The 19,562-nt window shown below is 43.6% G+C and overlaps 1 protein-coding gene across 1 annotated transcript in view; it reads left to right on the top strand.

Moving 5' to 3' along the window:
- The window catches only part of POLA1 (DNA polymerase alpha 1, catalytic subunit), a 408,365-nt gene that overhangs the window by 32,724 nt on the left and 356,079 nt on the right, over positions 1-19,562 (top strand). Inside the window, exons 9-14 of the mRNA XM_073667407.1 lie at positions 7,782-7,935; positions 8,866-9,041; positions 9,546-9,658; positions 11,902-12,018; positions 14,887-14,961; positions 15,567-15,705. Of these exons, the coding sequence (XP_073523508.1) occupies positions 7,782-7,935; positions 8,866-9,041; positions 9,546-9,658; positions 11,902-12,018; positions 14,887-14,961; positions 15,567-15,705 (774 nt within the window). The remainder of the gene's footprint in view (positions 1-7,781; positions 7,936-8,865; positions 9,042-9,545; positions 9,659-11,901; positions 12,019-14,886; positions 14,962-15,566; positions 15,706-19,562) is intronic.

Here is a 19,562-nt window from a genome sequence, read left to right as displayed (position 1 = left end):
ACAGACAGTAAGCATATGGAAAGGATATAGAAGAAGGTAGTCATCTTTTATAGACTCGTTCTGTCTCTCTTGCAGTGGGAGGCGTGAATCCAGGTGCTCTTGCCCTCAAGCTTCAGAGCCGTCGGGGTGGTGAGAAGCACAGTGTACGGTCCCTCGAACTGCGGCTGGAGGCAGTCTTTCCGGACAAACTTCTTCACATACACTAGATCGCCTGGGATGAAATCATGTACTGCATCACCTGTAGATTCTGGGAGAGAAGCAGATACTGGAGAGCGGGTGTTAGTCAATTCTCTAGACAAGGCAATCACAAATTTTACCACTCTATCATGTGTTTCAGACAACTCTTGGGGCCTAATCTCTCCTATCTTGGGTGGGGGTCCCAAACAAAATTTTTATAGGGAGTCAGCCCATGTTTGGCCTGAGGAGTGTGTGTGATATGATACAATACTATGGGGAGTAGGTCGGGCCAGGGGAGGGGATGATCTTAGGTCATTTTCAAGAGCTGGGTCTTGAGTGTGGAATTCATTCTCTCCACTTTGCCTGAACTGGCAGGATGGTATGGAGTGTGAAGGCCCAAATCTGTTCCCAACATGTTCCAGAGTTCTTCGTAGATATTTGCTGTGAAAGCTGGTCCTTGATCCGATTCTATGACTTGGGGAACTCCAAATCTGCAGGCAATTTCGGTGATCAGTTTCTTGGCTGTGACTTTAGCAGTCATGTTGACAACCGGGTAGGCCTCGGGCCAGGCTGAGAACATATCCACGGCTACCAAAACGTACTCCTATTTTCCTGCTTTAGGCATTTGGATATGGTCGACTTGTATTCTCTGCCAAGGGTAGTCTGGTTTAGCCAGGTGTTGAAGAGGGACCCGTGCCGTACACGTTGGGTTGCAGGTAGCGCAGACAGAGCAGGATTTTGAGTACGCAGTCACAGTGGAAGAGATTCCGGGTGCAAAGTACAGTTTCTTGATACATGCCAAGGCTTGATTCTTTCCTCTGTGTGTAGGCCCGTGAGCCCATGCTGCCACAGCTGAGTACATGCGTCTAGGCAAGCAAGGCTTCCCATCCACTTGGTAAAGAGTCGAGTTGACCTTTGAATCTTTGCGACTTGCCAGCACGGCTCCTGCCGCTTTCCATTGCTTAACTTCTTCAGTGGGGGTCTTCCTTTGTTCCTCACACAATTTTTCTTCAGGCATCCTGACCCCCCTGGATTCCACTCGTGTCTCCGCTGGACTTGTATGGTCTTCCGCCGGCTGTTCTTTGGCTCTTGCTCTAGTGAGCGCCACAGCTACGGTTTGCAGGGTCTCCCCCATCTCTTCTTCCTTTTCCTGCCACTTTGATGACACATTCTCTACTGCTGCAGTCTTGGCTGCTTGGTCAGCTAGGTGGTTGCCCCTGGCTTCCCTGGAATCTAGTCTTCCATGAGCCTTGACCTTGATAACAGCAACCTGAATGGGTAGTTCCAGGGCCTTCATTAGGGCCTTAATCCATGAGACATGTTTCACTGGTGTACCTGCAGCTGTGATGAATCCTCTAGACTTCCACAAGAGTCCAGAATCATTGCAAATTCCATGTCCATACCTGGAATCGGTATATATATATTCGCCTTTGTTCCTGCTGCCAGGTGCCAGGCCTCTGTGAGAGCCACAAGTTCAGCTTCTTGTGCAGACATGTATGGTGGTAGAGCTTCAGCCTTGAGGACTGTTAGGTCCGTTGTGACAGCATATCCCGTGTGGAACTTCCCTTGAGGGTCTGCGAGACGGGATCCATCAGTCCATAGGTGCAAGGCAGGGTCTGCGAGCGGATGTGCCACCATATTCTCTGGAGCAGAAGTCTCTTCCTGCAAAATTTTTATACAATCATGAGGTTCCACCAATGGACCTTCACCCTCTTCACCTTCCCCCCTAGAAGGTGGAAGCAAAGTGGCAGGATTGATAGTCAGACATCTGATAAATGTTATATTGGAGGGCAACAATAGGGAACACTGCAGCCGCAGGTGTCTTTGGTTGGTTAGATGTTTCGGAGATGTTTGTTGCAGAACAGCCGAGAGATCATGGCCAGCCTGTATAACTAGATCATGTCCAAGGACGATATCAGCTGACTTGTCAAGGAGGATGTGAGCAGCGTGGACCGCCTTAAGGCACGTGGGGGCAGTTCGGGCGACAGGGTCCAGGCGGGCTGAGTAGTAGCCCAAAGGCCGATACTTATGATCATAGCGTTGTGCTAGAACTCCAGAGGCATGACCTTCCGATTCCGAGACAAAAAGGTGAAATGGCTGAGTATAGTCTGGTAAGCCCAAGGCCGGGGCAGAGGCAACAGCCTGTTTAAGGCGGTCAAAACATAGTCTGTGTTGATGAGAAACACGTGGATCTTCAGCATGAAGCCAAACTGAGCCTTCATTCTTGAGACAGTCGTACAGAGGTTGCATGAGCTTTGAGGCATCAGGGATCCATTGCCTGCAGTAAGTGATGAGGCCAAGGAAAGTCTGCATAGCGGAATAGGTGGTTGGGAAGGTGATATCCATGATGGCTTGTTTTCTTTCTTCAGTCAGATGTCTAGCACCTTGTGATATACAATGTCCGAGGAAAGTGACCTTGGGCAGACACTATTGGACTTCGCCTTTCGAGACTTTACAGTTAGCTGAGTGAAGAAACCAGAATAGGGATGCTGACATCTCCGGCAAATTTTCTTCAGTGCCACAGAGTAAAAGATTATCCACATACTGTAGAAGGGTGACCTGAGGGTTCTCTTGAACCCATGGCTCCAGAATAGACTTCATAGAATGAGTGAATTGGTTAGGAGAGTTCTGGGCTCTTTGCGGAGTCCTGGTCCATGTAAGCTGTGCTCCTTGAAAGGTGAAGGCAGAAAGAAACCACGAATCTTCATGTAAGGGTATACTGAAGAAGGCGTTGGCCAGATCCAACACCGTAAACAAGGTGGCCGTTGGAGGCACCTGAGACAAAAGGGTGTTTTGGTTGGGTACCACTGGAGTTTCTAAAATGGTAGCTGCATTGACGGCTCTGAGATCCTGAACCAACCGGTATCTTGGAGGCTCTCCCGGAGCGGTTTTCTTTTTTACAGGAAAGAGGGGTGTATTGCATGGAGAAACACATCTGACAAGGACTCCTGATTCCAGGAGGGAAGCGACTTGGGTACCCAAGCTTTGTTCTTGTGCAGCCTTGAGGGGGTATTGTGGCAACCGTGGGTACCTATGTCCAGGCTTGAGGTGTACTCGGACCGGGGGAACTTGCAGGAGGCCGACGTCCTCTGGCCCACTGGACCACAGAGAGTGAGGGAACTGTGAGGTATCAAGAAGAGTGTGAGGTTGTATGGTCATCATCATGAGAGGGAAGGCTTTAAGAACACAGCGGTCTTCAGTCCCTTGTTCGGAATGAGGGTCCCGCAAAAGAAGCTCCATACCATGGTTTCCGAAGGTAATTGTTGCCTTCATCCGCTCTAAGAGATCGGCTCCCAACAGATTGATAGGGCAAGTTTCAGAGACCAAGAATCTTGTGAGTACTCCGGTGAACGGTCCTGCAGACACAGGGACTGTGAGTGGAGAAGAAATATGTTGGCCTTCCACCCCAACACAGGTGAGGGTATCCGGTGATAGGGATACAGAAGGAGGGAGCTGTGCAGAGGAAATGACAGATGTGGCCGCCCCAGTGTCCACCAGGAACTCCAGTGGTTGATGGTCCACCTGTAAAGTGACAGTCCCACAGGCGGCCGTGAGATGCGTAGCCGGGAAAGTGGACACTGGTTGACCGGGCCGTCATTGGCGTGGGTGAATGGTTCACGGGAAGGTCCATGGTTGTGTGGACCGTCATGAAACGAGCGGTCATGGTACTGTCTGCGGGTTGGACAGTCTCTGAGAATGTGATTAGGGCTACCACATTCCCAACACAGTATGCGTCCTTCAGAATTACGAGATTGTCTCTTGTCTCTAGGTGGCCCCCTGTCATTTCCTCTGTCTTGTCTTCTATATGTGGGAGGAGTATCATCACCTGTGCCTTTAACCATTACCCACTTGATTCCATGTTGGTTGCCAGGGGGTGGGTAGCTTTCATGAGCTTGATATACCATGGCAGGAGCGGCTTTCTTCCTTGGCTTAGTATCCTTTTCCATTTTTAGCATTGATTTTTGGAAAGCTTTAACGATGTCCACCGCGTCGTTAAAGGAAGAAGAACGAATCTCGGGCCGTACTCTCAGGACTTCATCTCTGAGAGCGTCTTGTAGGCCATCTACTAGGGCCTGAACCAACAGGACGGCCTGCGTCTTGACGCGAGGACTGTATCCGAGATCCTCAAAATGCATGCTGAGTCTTGCAGCATATCTTTCCACAGATTCATCAGGGTCTTGTTGAACATCTTGTACAGACCCAGCTTGATCTGACAAGCGATTCTGAGCCCAGGCTTTTAACTGTTTCATGTATTCTAGGCCGGATTCATACGTACTAAGAGATCCTGCTTTTGTGGAATCCATGGCCTTTTGAAATCTCTCCGTTTTCGGCTAAGTGAGCCTGGCATTCTGCAGCCAGAGTAGAACCAGCAGCAAGGGAAATTTTGCGAGCCAATCCTCCAACATGGCTCATACTTGTTTGCAGGGTTGACTATGGCCCCCACCCGATGTGTAAGGATGTCACCATAGCCTATTGACAGAGTGACAGGGCGTCCTGATGGGTCTACTAGATTACGGGAGCGGCAGGGGTCCCAAACTTCTGAGAGGCTGGGGGGTGGTGTTCTTTCAGCAGTTGCTTGGAGCAAGGGCCGGAGTACGGGTAATGGATGTGGGGTGGAGGATGCCATAGGAGACGTATGGGGTAAAGGAGGGGGGGGGCTGGAGTATCTTGAGCCCATCCCTCATCTGGCTCCGTATCGTCTTGAGTAACAGTATGTTGGCGGAGGGAGAGCAGTCTGGCCTGAAATTCTGGGGAGTTGAGGAGGATATCCCCAGGGTTGTGGGTGACTCCCATAGGAAACAGGGGAAGCGTCTCAGCATCGTGGACTGGAGCAGAGGGTGTCACATTAGTTTCAGATGGGTGCTCTGGGACTGCGGGCTTTTCCACCTGTGCTGGTGGCTGGTAATATGCACCGGACGGATCTAGTAGTGGATATAGGCCGGATTGGGGCTTTCCGGGCCTCCCACAACAAGTAAGAGGTGTAGCAAGATGGCCGTTGGAGGGAGGAGGTGGAGTGGGATTGTTCTTGGAGGCAGGCTGGGCATCGTGCCATGGGCGGCCCGCCCCAGAGACACAGCAGAACTCCGCCCAGGGTGGGTTTTGCTCTCCACACCCCCGACACGTCCACTCCTCCGGTGATTTGTTGTTGGTACCATTATAGGGCGGTGGCTGAGGGCTCGGTGTAGTGACAGGCATCAAAGGTGCAACGGCCATTTTGGGGGCACATAACAAATCACAGTCTGCAGCTTTCATGTATCCGAACAAAGGCTCGGCATTCTCTGTCCCCCCCACACCATCTACCTTTTTCCAGCCTTCAGACTTCAAATCACTCGCTACTCTAAGATGTGCTTGAGCCTGGTGCAGAAGTCCTCACCCAGCTTTCCCAATTTCTGTGTAACACATTCTTTCTACACTGAAAGTTAAAGCCTGCCTGTACTGGATAAGCTTATCATGTTATACAAATTCCTAACATTCTTCTTGCCTTCTTGCCTTCCCGTAACTCCACTAATTGGCTTAACTCCTACAGCAGCATTCCGCAACTTACGAGATCTTTCAAATTTAAATATACGCAACATTTTCTTATAGAATGCAATGATCTGTCGCGACTCAGATCACTGGTGCAGTCCACAGGTCGCCACTCCTCAGTGTAGAGCACACCTCAATACACTGATGAGATAGAGAGACACCTCAATCTAACTCCTTTCCTAGCTTTGAATGGCGACTTTACAGTGCGACTCACCACGGCACCCTGACTACAGGTCACCACCCGTCAGTGTAGAGACACCTCAATACACTGTTGAGATAGAGAGACACCTCGATCTATCTCCTTTCCTACCACAGCACCACCCGACAGTGTAGAGACACCTCAATACACTGTTGAGATAGAGAGACACCTCGATCTATCTCCTTTCCTACCACAGCACCACCCGACAGTGTAGAGACACCTCAATACACTGTTTCCTAACCTTGACTTTACAGCAGTCTCTGTGTTAGACGAAGAGCCCTCCTCAATTCGTCACAGATTCTTTCTCCCTTACACTACAATTCAGGAATGCTTTGAAACTTCGACTATCCGTTACGGGAGGCAGCTATCTAAGAAAAGTACTGTGACCGGGGGAGGAGGAGGTGGTGTGCACACGAGCACGCGCAGGCATGCGACGTCACTCGTTTTAACACTTGCTGGTTCAGGACGTGGTGCGGGACGCCTAAGGTCTCACCACTCGACCGGTCACCCACCCAGATCCAACCTGACAGCCCCACAGAAACCGCTGCGGATGACACACAGGCAAGTGAGACATATAAAATACATCTCAACTTACCGTGTTCGATGGAGGTTGATCAGGCCTCAAATTCAGCCACCGCGGTCACCACCAGGGAAATCAGCGATATGGGTCCGGGAGGGCGGCGTACCGCTAGCCACGCCCCACGTTGGGCGCCATTTGTGGGGGTCGTGATGACATTCCACTCGTCCTCCAGTCACTCCAAATTCAAACTATGAGCATGTGTCAACCATTCAAAGAATGAGTCAGACAACAAGCTGGTTCAAACTCAGAGCATGCTCAAAAGACTACTACAGACAACGTTCTCAGCAATGTTCTGTGTTTATTCCTACATACACTACATAATGGGGAGGGGATAGGGGTTGTCCGGAGCGGGGTAAGCCATGAAAGTCCAGTGTCTGGCCACTCCTGATTGGTCCACATCTCCTTATCTCAGTCTCTGGGCAGATATTGCAGCCGTCAGCTTATAATCTTGTTTCGTTTCTCTGAAATAAGTCTTGGCAACACTGGAACTGTCTTAGTTTAAGTTTCGATTTGAGTAATATGTAGCAAGGAAAGCTTATTGTTATAAGACACAAAATGGTGTAAAAAAGCGTATAAAAGTTACAAAAGTATAAAAGTTACAAAAATATATATTCTCTTTTACCCCGACAAAATTCCCATCAGTTTTCTGCTATTTTATCACCTCGGGGCTCTGCCAATGCAACATGATGTCCACAATATATTTTAGACAAATTTATGCTCCAAAAGTGAAGTACTGCTTCTTCCCTTCCAGGCCATGCCAAACAGTAATTCTGGCAAAATGGGGTATAGGTGCACTCAGGAGAAATTATATTACTGATTATGGAGTCATTCATCTCTTGTTACCCTCGTGAAATGAAAAATTTAGGGCTAAAACATCCATCAATCCTGTGACCTTATAAGTCTTGTAATGATCTGCTCTGAACTTGCGCCCTGTGCCTGTTCGATCTGGATATATCTCTGTGATCTGACTTTCCAATGTAAAGCGGGAGGATAATGACGATGTAGTATGGAACTATAGCATGTAGAATTTCTGAGCCATTTGTAAAGCCATGTAAAAGCCAGGGCTGTATTCACCCTGTGCTCATGACATCTGCTCTGCCATATACCTGCCAGTGTCTTCTCAGTTTAATCTCCATGATTATAAGAAATGCATACAAATGGAGAAAATTGAAAAGACTGTAAATTCATAGTTCATTGTCAAATGAAAGCTACTGATAGCCAAAAGCTGGCTGAAGCCTGATCTGACCACAAGTTGCTAATGATTACTGATACAACGCATTCACCTTGTTATTTCTGAAGATGATGAAGCCATGGTTGAATTTGATGATGGCGATTTTGATGAACCCATGGAGGAGGATAATTCTGAGAGAAAACCTGATATAAGCACGACTGTTAAGATTGAACCAGATATTAAAAAGGAGGTGAAAGAAGAAATGGCTGAGAAGCCTCATGTGTAAGTCAGACGAAACGTGCACTGATGTTCCCACAATAATATAATACAAATAATGGGTTCATAATGTTATGGACAAGGTGGAGACTTTTTTTCCTTTCCTTATACATGTTTATAATGTGTAATCTGCATATCTCTCCCAGCAAATTAGCTGCCACTGGCTTAATTTTACATTAACAAGTTGATAAATGATTTCAATGGATTCTCCACTAGAGCATATATGTATTGTATTCATAGGTTTTTCCACACATTAACTGTTAAAGGGAATCTGTTAGTAGATTTTTGCTACCCCTTCTGAAAGCAGCATATTGTAGGGATGGAGACCCTGATTTGTCACTTTCTGAGCTGCTTGCAGTCATTTTGATAAAATCCCTTTATTTGCTGTAGATCTAGCAGTTCACCGACTACTGAGCTCTGTATATCCCGCTCATTACACAAACAGCTGCCAATCAGTGGTATCAGTGGTGGGGACGGGGGTTATACAGAGCTCATGAATATGGAGGACTACATGGCTGCAGGATTATTAGTCCTCTAGAGATGATCTCCTGCTGATATAAGTCATTTTATTAAAACTATGCCTCGGAGCCCAGTAGGTGACACATTTGGCAAAAACCCAGTGACAGTTTCAGGGCTGTGGAGTCTGTGTCCATTTTGGTGGAGTCGGTATAAAATGGACCAACTCCAACTCCTAAAATATATAATAAATTGGGTACAATAGTTCAATGCAGTTTGTGGGAAATATTTTTTTCATAAGAATTTGGGAAAGTTCTGAAATGTCCTATAAATGTCTGTCCTATTCCTGATCTAAGGGTCTAGACTTTTAGCCGACTCCACAGTCCTGGTTTCTCTTTAACTGCAGGAAAGTAAGCTGTTAATAGGACAACTGTATGCCTATAATGTGGATAAATGGATCTTTTCACTCTTCTCCCCCAGGGCTTCTGCTTTTTCCAGAGAATCCGGCTGGGATCAAACACCCGATGAAACACAACCTGTTGCAAGTGAAGTTCAAGTGGATTCCAGTTTGCTTCCTTTAGTAACTGGTGAAGATGGGGATCCGGTGTTCAGGTTTTATTGGCTGGATGCTTATGAGGACCAATACAATCAGCCAGGTAAGACTGCATTTTTTTGCGTTATAATGAGCCTCTAATATTAACACTTTGTGTCGGATAGTTTTTAACATTAGCAGCAGTAACCAGATGTTGAGAGTTGTTTGTGTGGTTTCCATTTGTCATTTATGATAAAATGGACAACTGGCTTCACCCCAGACCTCTTAGTTTTTATTATTCTAAAGTAATATTCTAAAGAATAGTATTACAAACAAAACAAGTTGTGTGACACCACCACTGGGGTCTAATAAAAAAACAAAAATAAAACATTGTAGTATACTTGTTAGCAAGACTGAGATTTTCTTCTGTACGATTTATTTCACAGCAATTTCACCGTACTCTTATGACTTATTCTTTATAAATGGGAGGTTAGTTGTGCTTCTGCGTCAGTCTCATCTGTTGTCTCTGTAATTCTATGTGAAACATTTAATGAATGAATTGCTGTTTTTTCTTTTGTGTCCTATAAATCATTTTCTGAATTATGTCCCCCCCCCCCCCCCCCCATAGGTGTTGTGTACTTGTTTGGGAAAGTCTGGATAGAGTCTGCAGAAACATTTGTCAGTTGCTGTGTAAGCGTAAAAAGCATTGAGCGAACTGTGTACCTTCTGCCACGTGAGACAGTAAGTGATTTTTGGTGATGAGTATTTTTAAAGTATAATGCCATGAAACACTGCATATTGTAAGCAAATACAACTGTATTTACAAGGTACAACATGTCCTCTGATTATTCCACTGTTTGGCCTCCTCTCGTGTAACTGGAAATGGTACCAAAATTTTCAAAACTTCTCGATTTCTTCAGTAATGACTGAGTGCCACGGACAGAAATACACGCACCTACACAATTTATCCGCTATCAATCAGGTTATTATTGGTTGTTTTAGTAATGTTCTGCCTCTCTGATTGAACTTCAGCATGCAAGTCTTCAAGATTCACTGCTGGCAGCTCCCTTTGCAATTGCCGACCAATGACATCCAAGATGTGCTCCATGGGAGACAAGTCCAGGTATTCTGGAACCCATGGTTGTATTTTTAGGCCATTCGGGCTCCTTACAGTAGCACCCGAAATATGCGGCTTTTCGTTGTAGCATTGAAAACTGCTCCTGGGACACTTTGAAGAAATGGCCATACCATTGGTTCCACCCCTAAATAAGTGTAACACCGAGCGTTTAGGGTACTTTATGCCCCCCTCTCCATAATCCCAGGAGTATTGCTGGTGTGACGTTCCCTGGTGGAGGTCTCTTCATGGTTCTGCCCACGTGGTCTCCTGATGAATATACAGCTATTGTTAAGCTCAAGACCAAAGTGGGACTCTAAGCTGAAGAGGATAAAGCTCCATTCCAACCCCCACTCTCCATCTGGAGATCATGTTGGCAAGATTTGTTTTTTCTCTTTTATATCTAGATATTACCCCAAAAATTGTTTTTACTTTTGACCCACTCTACCATATTTTTAAAGGAAACCAATCTAAAAAGTCTTGCTAGTTTATATTGAAAGGTAGTAAAGGTTTTTCAGTGTTTGTTAGAGGTCCTAAGGCTGAAGAATGAATCCGCTGACCGCTCTGTTTTGTGTTGCGCGCCTTGTTGTCTCCTAGAACATTACGCTTTCACATGACCAAATATATCAGTAATTACTTTCTGCCTGGCCTGGATATGTGTGTGGATAGATGTGTATTCGAGTTATATTATTCCACGCAGTTTTGTGGTGGTTCTGCACCTTACAAAGATCACAGAACGTGTTGGCAGTGGTTTGCAGTTTTATAACACTGAACTTAGTCCAGTAATTTCACATTGATGATTTATGTACTAAAAGTACTATAGGAAAAGTTTGGTCATTATGGTCCTGATTCATGATTGTCTTGACTCCATTTTTCTGGAGTCAGATTGGTTTTAATGGTGAACTTTATGTAAATTTAATGTGCAATTTTAAGTTCATTTTATTTGTATTTGCCTTTTTTTTCCCTTAATTTATTGAAATGCGTTTGCTAGTTTATAAAATTTAGTGAAAGAAAAAAAAATAAACGCAATAAATACCACAAGACCAAATTAGAATTGACTTAAAAACGCCCACAAATGATGATTCGGGATGTTTGTAGCTGAACAAAATTGATATATTCATATTGAAGTGCAGCCATATTGTTACTTCTAATTTTGCGTCTCTGAAACTGCCATCACATTATCGTTTTAATGTTTTCTAGAAACAAAATGACAGATCGTAGAAAAGATTTATATTTTTTTTAAGAAATCCTCTTTGAAATACATATAATTGTGACAGCTTTATAAAAGGATTTCAGGACAATGTCTGGGGCCTCACAGAGGATTTTGGTTGTCACAGAGACAAGTTTAACACTGTTCTTTAATGGTGGTGTTCCAGGTGGTCCTCCCGCCTTCCTACAGTGTATGACAAGGCTCTGATAACGTGGCTGCCTGAGGTTGGGCCTCTACAGGGTTTTTTTACTAGCTGGACTTGTACTAAATTTGATTAAATCTGGTTTTAGTTATGTTTTTAATGGTTTTATAACTGTCCTAGCAAACTTGAGGCTTATACAACGTGGTATTTGTTTTGTCACGAAGTCCAGGGGCAGCTTTATCTTGCCCTAACGTCTAGTTCATCAGAAAACGATTGGATATTCTCAGCTTTACAGAAAATGCTGGACTTATCCTCTATAATTCTGGCCCCTTTATCAGCTAAGTTGCAGTCATGTGATTCCTGATTAAGTGCTAGTATGGGAAATCTGGTTGCGCGTGGTGGGGGTGACAGATTTATTTTTCTATGAGGGCAGTTTCACATTTAATAATTTGTTTTGCTGTATGTTACTTTGTATTGGGTGGGTTATTCTATATTGTATGCATTTTTCTTCTTAAAAGAGAATTCATCTGCCATCTGGAAAAGACACTGGTGTTCCTGTGACCATGATGAATGTTTACCAGGAGTTTAATGAAAGCATTGCAGATAAATATAAGATCATGAAATTCAAGTCCAAGGTATGTCTGACTACATTGACCAATGTTATCTGCTCGTTAAATCAACTTTGTCCAAAATCCTCCCTGTAGTAAAAATATCTGTTGCTCACCTTCCCCAGGTCCAGATTGTTAACGGCTTGCAGAGATGACGACACGTCAGTACGTTGCAGTCAATTACTAGTCTGTGTCTCTGCCATTGCAGAAGGCACGAACAGCCAAGCCCAACGATTGGTGTCATCACAGGTGACGTGACGTCATCGCTGCAGTCTTTAAACAATTACTGGTACAACGGTTAAGATACAGGGCTAGACTCAATGAGATGGTGACCATTTCCTAATTTTTAAGGAAAAGACTAGTGATGAGCGAGTATGTTCTGTTAACCCTTTCGGCGAGTATGCTCGGGCTGAGCACCGAGTAGTTACAGCTGCTCGGTGTTATGTTTGAATCGCTCCCGTGTGCATGATTTGCAACTGTTTGACAGCTTTAGTACATGTAAGGAATGTCTATTTCTTACACATTCCTCACATGTATTAAAGCTGTCAAACAGTCGCATATCTTGCATACTGGAGTGATTCAACCATATCACCGAGCAGCTGTAAATACTCGGAGCTCGGCCCGAGCATACTCGCCGAAAGGGTTAACAGAACATACTCGCTCAACACTAGAAAAGACAATTCACGGTATTGGGCTGTGCTAACCGAAATTAAGATCCTTGATTGAATAATAAAGGAAGTGGTTTTTATTCCATAACTCGTTTCCACACAGGACTTGTGTCTTAAGTGTGAAAACCAATTTTAGACTTGAGAAAAACGCAAGTCTGGCGTGGAAATGTGTTGTGGAATAAAAACCGATTCTTTATATATTGGATTAAGGATCATCATTTCGGTTAGCGCAGCCCAAAATCGTGAATTGTCTTTTCCTTCAAGCTTCCTGGTGGAGTTCGTCCCCAGCCACGGGGCAGCAGCATTGCGCTTTCACCTGAGTGGTGCTACCCCCACTCGCTCAGGTGAGCAGATTACCTGGATCTAGTTTACCTTTTTATAAAGGTATCCCCTTTATGGTCTGGTGCGCTCTGTTTTTCTACAGTGTTTATCTAAACTCGGAATGTTTTTATTTTAATTTTTTTTAGAAGACTTGGGTGAATATTCTGTATATGTCCGGCAAAAAAGCATTTTATTTTCTCTGGTCTCCCTTATGCTACATTGGCACCTCCATGTGACATGCCAGTGTGCGGTCCATTTTTTTTTTCAGGCAGCACACGCAATTTCATTGATCCATACACACAGCAGTTTTAAAAACGGATCTGTGACTCCGGGCGTGTCGTATTGTCGGTTTTGCAAATCAGATTCTGCCATGAAAGTCTATGGGGATCCGAATAAAACAGATGAAGCATAGTAGACATACAATGAGACAAAACTGATGACATGAGAGAAAAAAATTGTGTTTTACACTGATATAAAAATGGACGTTTTACCTCTGTGTGTGTGTATATATTATGTAAGACACATTTATCGGATTCAACTGTGAAATTATAAAATGTATTTTTTTGGGCATTGAGGGCTTCCCGGCGCCTGCGCAATAGATTCCTGCAGCGCAGTGCACAGAGAGACGGGCCGGGATGAAGCAAAGCGCGCTCTATGTGAGTCAGGGAGCACAGTGCACATCACAGGGCCCTGTGACGTGCAGGGGAGGGGAGGAATATGGTAATTAATCACATAGGCGGGGATTTCGGGGAATAATAAACAGTTAGGCTGGGATTTCTTGGCATCCCCAGGACGCCAAGCCTGTGGAAAACAGTGTTTATAAAAACGGTTTTCTCTGCAATCAAACCTCTACTATGGGCCATACAGGTATGTATAGATTTACTTTTCTATAACCTGTATGCCCATAGTAGAGGTCTGATATCTCAAAGGGGGTGACAGATTCTCTTCAATTTCCTCCTGGTAGCCGGGCTCTCAGTGCAGGCGCCGGGCAGGTTCAGAACGCTATTAGCCTGCAGTTTAACACTTTTATCTGCAGATCAATAGTGTTCATTCACGTGGCAGGTTCTCTTTAAAGAATTAAATGTAGATACACCCAGCAATGCAAACAGGGATTTGTTGCAGGATTCACAAATACTTTTTCAATGAATCTCATGATACACACTTAAGACAGAATACACCTTAGAACAAAGCACTCGCTTTGTCCGAAGATGCTTTCTAATCCTTGGCTTCAATACAGCCTGCAACTAACTGCAATGTTTGCAAAGGTTGTGCTTTATGATCCAATCTGTATTGCAGTCTCTGTACATACTGTGATCTCAAAGTATTTACCAGTCTACAAAGTTCTGGGAGTTATGGGGTATGTGCACAAGGAGATTTGTTTTTGTTTTTTTTTAAAAGAAACTGTTTCAGGAAACCCTCTTTCTTTGGGGAATTTCCTGAGGTGGTTTTGAAGAATTTTTGAGGCGTTCTACAGGATTTTTTTTTCCAGAAGTGTTTTTGAGACCTTTTCATTGGACAGTGCATAGTTTGGATCGGATATCATCAGGTGTTCAGGTGACATGAATTTTTTTATTTCCCCTCCCCTTACTTTCCCTTTATTTCAAAAAAGTTAAGGTGGGAAAACCTGCAAAAATGACTTAACATATGAACAGCAAAGTGGCTTTAAATTAGAATCAAATAAGAGTCTTAAGAGTGTTTTTTTTTTTTAAGCTGACCCTTTCCCAAAAACTCCTAAAAAAAAAAGCAAAAAAACACCTGTAGACTGAAGTCACCCAGACAAGAGGAACATATCAACTTAGCTTAAAAAAAAATTACATATTTATGGCAAGTCACAGGCTCTCTTTAATGTGCATCATGATTTTAATATTTTGTGCTTTTAGACTTTTTCTTTAATCTTGCCATTTAGAAAGTGGAAAAGAATTATGCTTTTGAGATTCCAGATGTCCCTGCCAGCTCAGAGTATCTTGAAGTTCGATATTCTGTAAGTATAACATTGAAAAAGAAATTCGCAGTAAGACAGCACATTGTCATGATCGTAGTTTTAGATTTAGATTGGATTGTTTTTTGTGGCTTAAATGGTTTGCTCTGGACAAACCTCCCATCATTTTAAAGCCACATATAACTTTTTTCAACATCTGACACTACTGGTGAGTATCTTTGTATCCAAACTTCCATAAGAATATAATTAATAAATTAATATTTCCCGTTCATGTAACTTCAGTAGCAAATGCTTCTGTACTCTCACAAGAAATGTGACTGGAAGCTATTGAAGCTTACTTGCTTAGATTTGTCTAGTGGCATTAGATCTACAAGTCACTTACAGATTTCTTAATATTTTTTTCCTTTTTAAGTTTGTGCCAGTCTTCTTTTTTAAGGAGATTAACAATTATTATTCTGTATGAAGTATATGCAGACACAATTACCACACCTAATTTTATACACATTGAAAGTAACTGCTCAGGCAGGGGGTGAGTGAGCTTCTAGCTGAGAAGAAAAATAGAAATTGGCTGTGATTGTTGGACATACAGTTTCTGCACTAATTGTTTCCTTTGAATAAATGTATTTTATGATATGTTTGGTTTGCAGGCAGACTTGCCCCAACTTCCTCGAGACCTAAAGGGAGAAACATTTTCACATGTCTTTGGAACAAATACGTCAAGCCTGGAGCTTTTCTTACTTAGCCGGAAGATAAAAGGGCCCAGCTGGCTGGAGATAAAGAGCCCACGTAAATATACTGATTCTTTCTGAAAATTTCTCATGTGTTTTTGTATATACATTTGCTTGACCTTGAGATCTCGGCAGGTATATCGCCTACTTACTGCATTTGGAAGGTCTAAGTGCCAAAGGAAAGGATTAAAAGGTTTTTTTTTCTATTACAAGCTTATTTTTATTTAATTTTGTACAGCTTTATTCATAATTATGTGAGGCAGGGTGTCTATTTTGGTTTAGCCTTCGTTACTTGTATGCTTTTGACATTAAATCATCTTTATTTCAAACGCTTCTTTTTTCCAGTTTTGACATTTTTATGCAAATGCACATGGCATATTGTGTAAAATGATTTATTATGTTGCTTAATGTAGGAGATACACACTTGTGGAGTGCTTAAAAGGGGTTTCCTGATAATTGATCTGGAGTAAGTAAAGGCGACTGCCTGGCTGCTAATTTTTAGACTAATCCAGACAAACCCCCTTCTTTGTCTATACAGTGAAGAGGGGACCGGCTTGGCTATCGAAATTGGCATGCAGCCGGCCTCCTTCACTTACTGCTGTTCTCATTGGCCAACACAGGAAACACTGTCCTGTGGAAAAGACTGGACCATAAGGGGACCTGCAATACATACAGCGGCACCTGCGATAACTAAATAACTTGTTAATACAGTCTTATTTATTTTCTGTATCACAGTCTGATTACTGACGGTCATGCACAGCCTGGCTGTAGGTCTCCTGACCCGAACTCAACAGCTCCGTATATGCTTATATTGCTATTGAGTTCAGGTCAGAAGACTTGAGTTAGGGCCAGAAATCACTGTCCATACTGGGATCGTGATAGGTAGTTTTGTGATATTGGTCTTACTAGGTGCTGATCACTAAGAACATTGTAAGAAGTTATCCTGCGAATTAAAGGGGTTTTCCCATGAACAAAGTTAATTTTAATCAATAGATTTTTGAATGATTATAAGTTCAGCCATTTGAATGTGTTTAAAAAAATGTTCCTGTGCTGAGATAATCTTATAAATGTGGCCCTGCTGTGTACTGTGTAATGGTTGTGTCTGACCGTACAGGGGCATGGTCTGATCATACCACATCTCCTGGACAGGGGAGGAAGCAAAAGAGTATACAGACATTACAGCATGGGATTGCAAATGATTATTTCTTTGAGGTATACATTGCTTAAAAACAGGCAGAGAAATGTTTTGTCTCGCAAAAAGAATCAGCTGTGATCCTGTGCTGTTATGTCTGTATTGCTTTCTCCCCTGCCCAGGAGATGTGGTAAGATCAGACCATGTTCCTGCACGGTCAGATACAGCCATTACACAGTACACAGCAGGGGCACATTTATAAGATTATCTCAGTACAGGAACATTTTTTTAACACATCCATTTGTGGAACTTTTGTTTATTCCAAGATATATTAATTTAAAATGTACTTTGTTTGTGGGAAAACCCCTGTAAGCTTTAATTATAAGGCTATGTGCGCACATTGAGTATTTGGTTGCAGAAATTTCTGCAAGGTTTCGGCATCTCTTAGAAGCAAAAACATGTTTTTGCCACGTTTTTGGTGCATTTTTTAATGCTTTTCTGTACCGCAATGAATGCTTTTTTGAGCTAAATAAATATATTTGAAAAAAGAAACTTGGGACATCGCTTTAACCCTCGGATTACCGTCGGACCTGGGGTAAGTATATTGGTTAATTTAAATGATTATTTGAAATACCACAGACACCTTCTTGAAAGTGTTTTATTCTTGGTGTATGTGTTTATTTAACTCTTTACAGGTTTAGTAATGAGGGTGTCTGACACCTCTTCATCACTAAACCCAGGGCTTGGTGTCAAGGACACCTAATCCCATTGCCCCTAATTCCATTCAAATATGAAGTGTCATTTCTGGAGCAGCCGAGGACTGCTATTTTTAAAAAGCCCAGGAAGGGGGCCATTAGGACAACATGTTCAGTGGCTATTAATAACAGCTCACAGCTGTTTGGCTAGCCTTTAGGCTACATCCCCACGATCAGCAACCAGCAACGCTGTGTCCTAATGCCATACTTTGTTTTGTCAGTATATGCGGATCCACCGCATGGACAGCACGGTGGCTCAGTGGTTAGCACTGCAGCCTTGCAGCACTGGGGTCCTGGGTCCATATCCCACCAAGGACAACATCTGCAAGGAGTTTGTATATTCTCCCCGTGTTTGCGTGGGTTTCCTCCGGGTTCTCCGGTTTCCTCCCACACTCCAAATACATACAGCTAGGGAATTTAGATTGTGAGCCCCAATGGGGACAGGACCGATAATGTCTGTAAAGCGCTGTGGAATTAATGGCGCTATATAAGTGAGTAAAATAAATAATGACAATTCAATTGGTCTGAATCTAGTGTCTACGCTACAGAAATTGACATGCTGCAGGTGAGTTTACGCAGCGTCAAAAACAAGCACAGTGGGCATGGGATTTCTTTATAAATAAAATGTATAATTAAATAAAAAAAAATGGCGTGGGCTCTGTGTCATTTTCATAACCAGCAGAGGGAAAGCCAACCACTGGGGGCTGATATTACTAGCCAGGGGGAAGGGGCTATTAGCCAAAAATGTTCCATGGATATTAATAACAGCTCACAGCTGTTTGCGTGCTTTAACATTTACTGGCTAGATTACAGGGGGTCCCCAGAAAAAAATTGACATGCAATTCTAAAATCTAACCAGCAAAGGCTAAGCAGACAGCTGTGAGTTGATATTAATAGCCAGGGAAGAGCTATGGATATTAGCCCCCTCCGGGGCTGATAATATCAGCCCTCAGTAGCCCCAGAAATGGCGCATCCATAAGATGCACCAAATCTGGCCCTTAGCCTCCGCTCTTCCCACTTGCCCTGGTGCGGTGGCGAGTGGGGTAATAGGGTCCGGGTTCATGTCAGCCTTGTATTGGCAGCTGACATGAAGCCCAGGTTAGTAATGGAGAGGCCTCTATAAGACGCCCCCATTACTAACCCCATAGTAAAGTTTGTCCCTGAGCACTGGGCCTTATGGACCCGATATGTACTATGTGATTGAGCCCGCACAGAAGCTGTGTGGGGTGATCGCCACCGGGTGTCAGCTGATTCTCACACCTGATAACCGGTACTATGTGCCAGGAGCTGTTCTGCACCGCTCCCAACACATTAACACCCGAAATGCTGCGATCAAAGTCGATCGCAGCATTCTGGGAGCAAGGAGAGGTGAGTCCACCCTTTTACCTTGAATCGAGACCCCGCACACAGCATCCGGGTCACCAGGCATCAGGAAGTTACTTTGATCATGCTCAGTGCCCGAACAAAGTAACGTGTGTTTGCAGGGTTGACAGCCTGCATAGCATAGGGGATGCTGCTGCATCCTTATGCTTTGCAAGTGATGAGCCTGCAAAAAAATGAAAGTCCCAAAGTGGGACAAAGTATAAAAGTAAAAGAAAGTGTCAAAGTGAAAATAAAAAAATACTGTATATGTATGTGTATATACAGTACAGACCAAAAGTTTAGACACACCTTCTCATTTAAAGATTTTTCTGTATTTTCATGACTATGAAAATAGTACATTCACACTGAAGGCATCAAAACCATGAATTAACACATGTGGAATTATATACTTAACAAAAAAGTGTGAAACAACTGAAAATATGTCTTATATTCTAGGTTCTTCAAAGTAGCCACCTTTTGCTTTGATGACTGCTTTGCACACTCTTGGCATTCTCTTGATGAGCTTCAAGAGGTAGTCACCGGAAATGGTTTTCACTTCACAGGTGTGCCCTGTCAGGTTTAATAAGTGGGATTTCTTGCCTTATAAATGGGGTTGGGACCATCAGTTGTGATGTGCAGAAGTCTGGTGGATACACAGCTGATAGT

Source organism: Phyllobates terribilis, unplaced genomic scaffold (genome assembly GCF_046119375.1).
Source record: "Phyllobates terribilis strain yellow unplaced genomic scaffold, ASM4611937v1 Scaffold_2__4_contigs__length_985480577, whole genome shotgun sequence".
Taxonomy (NCBI): domain Eukaryota; kingdom Metazoa; phylum Chordata; class Amphibia; order Anura; family Dendrobatidae; genus Phyllobates; species Phyllobates terribilis.
Note: the sequence above shows the minus strand (reverse complement) of the source record. Positions and strands in the feature narration are given on the sequence as shown.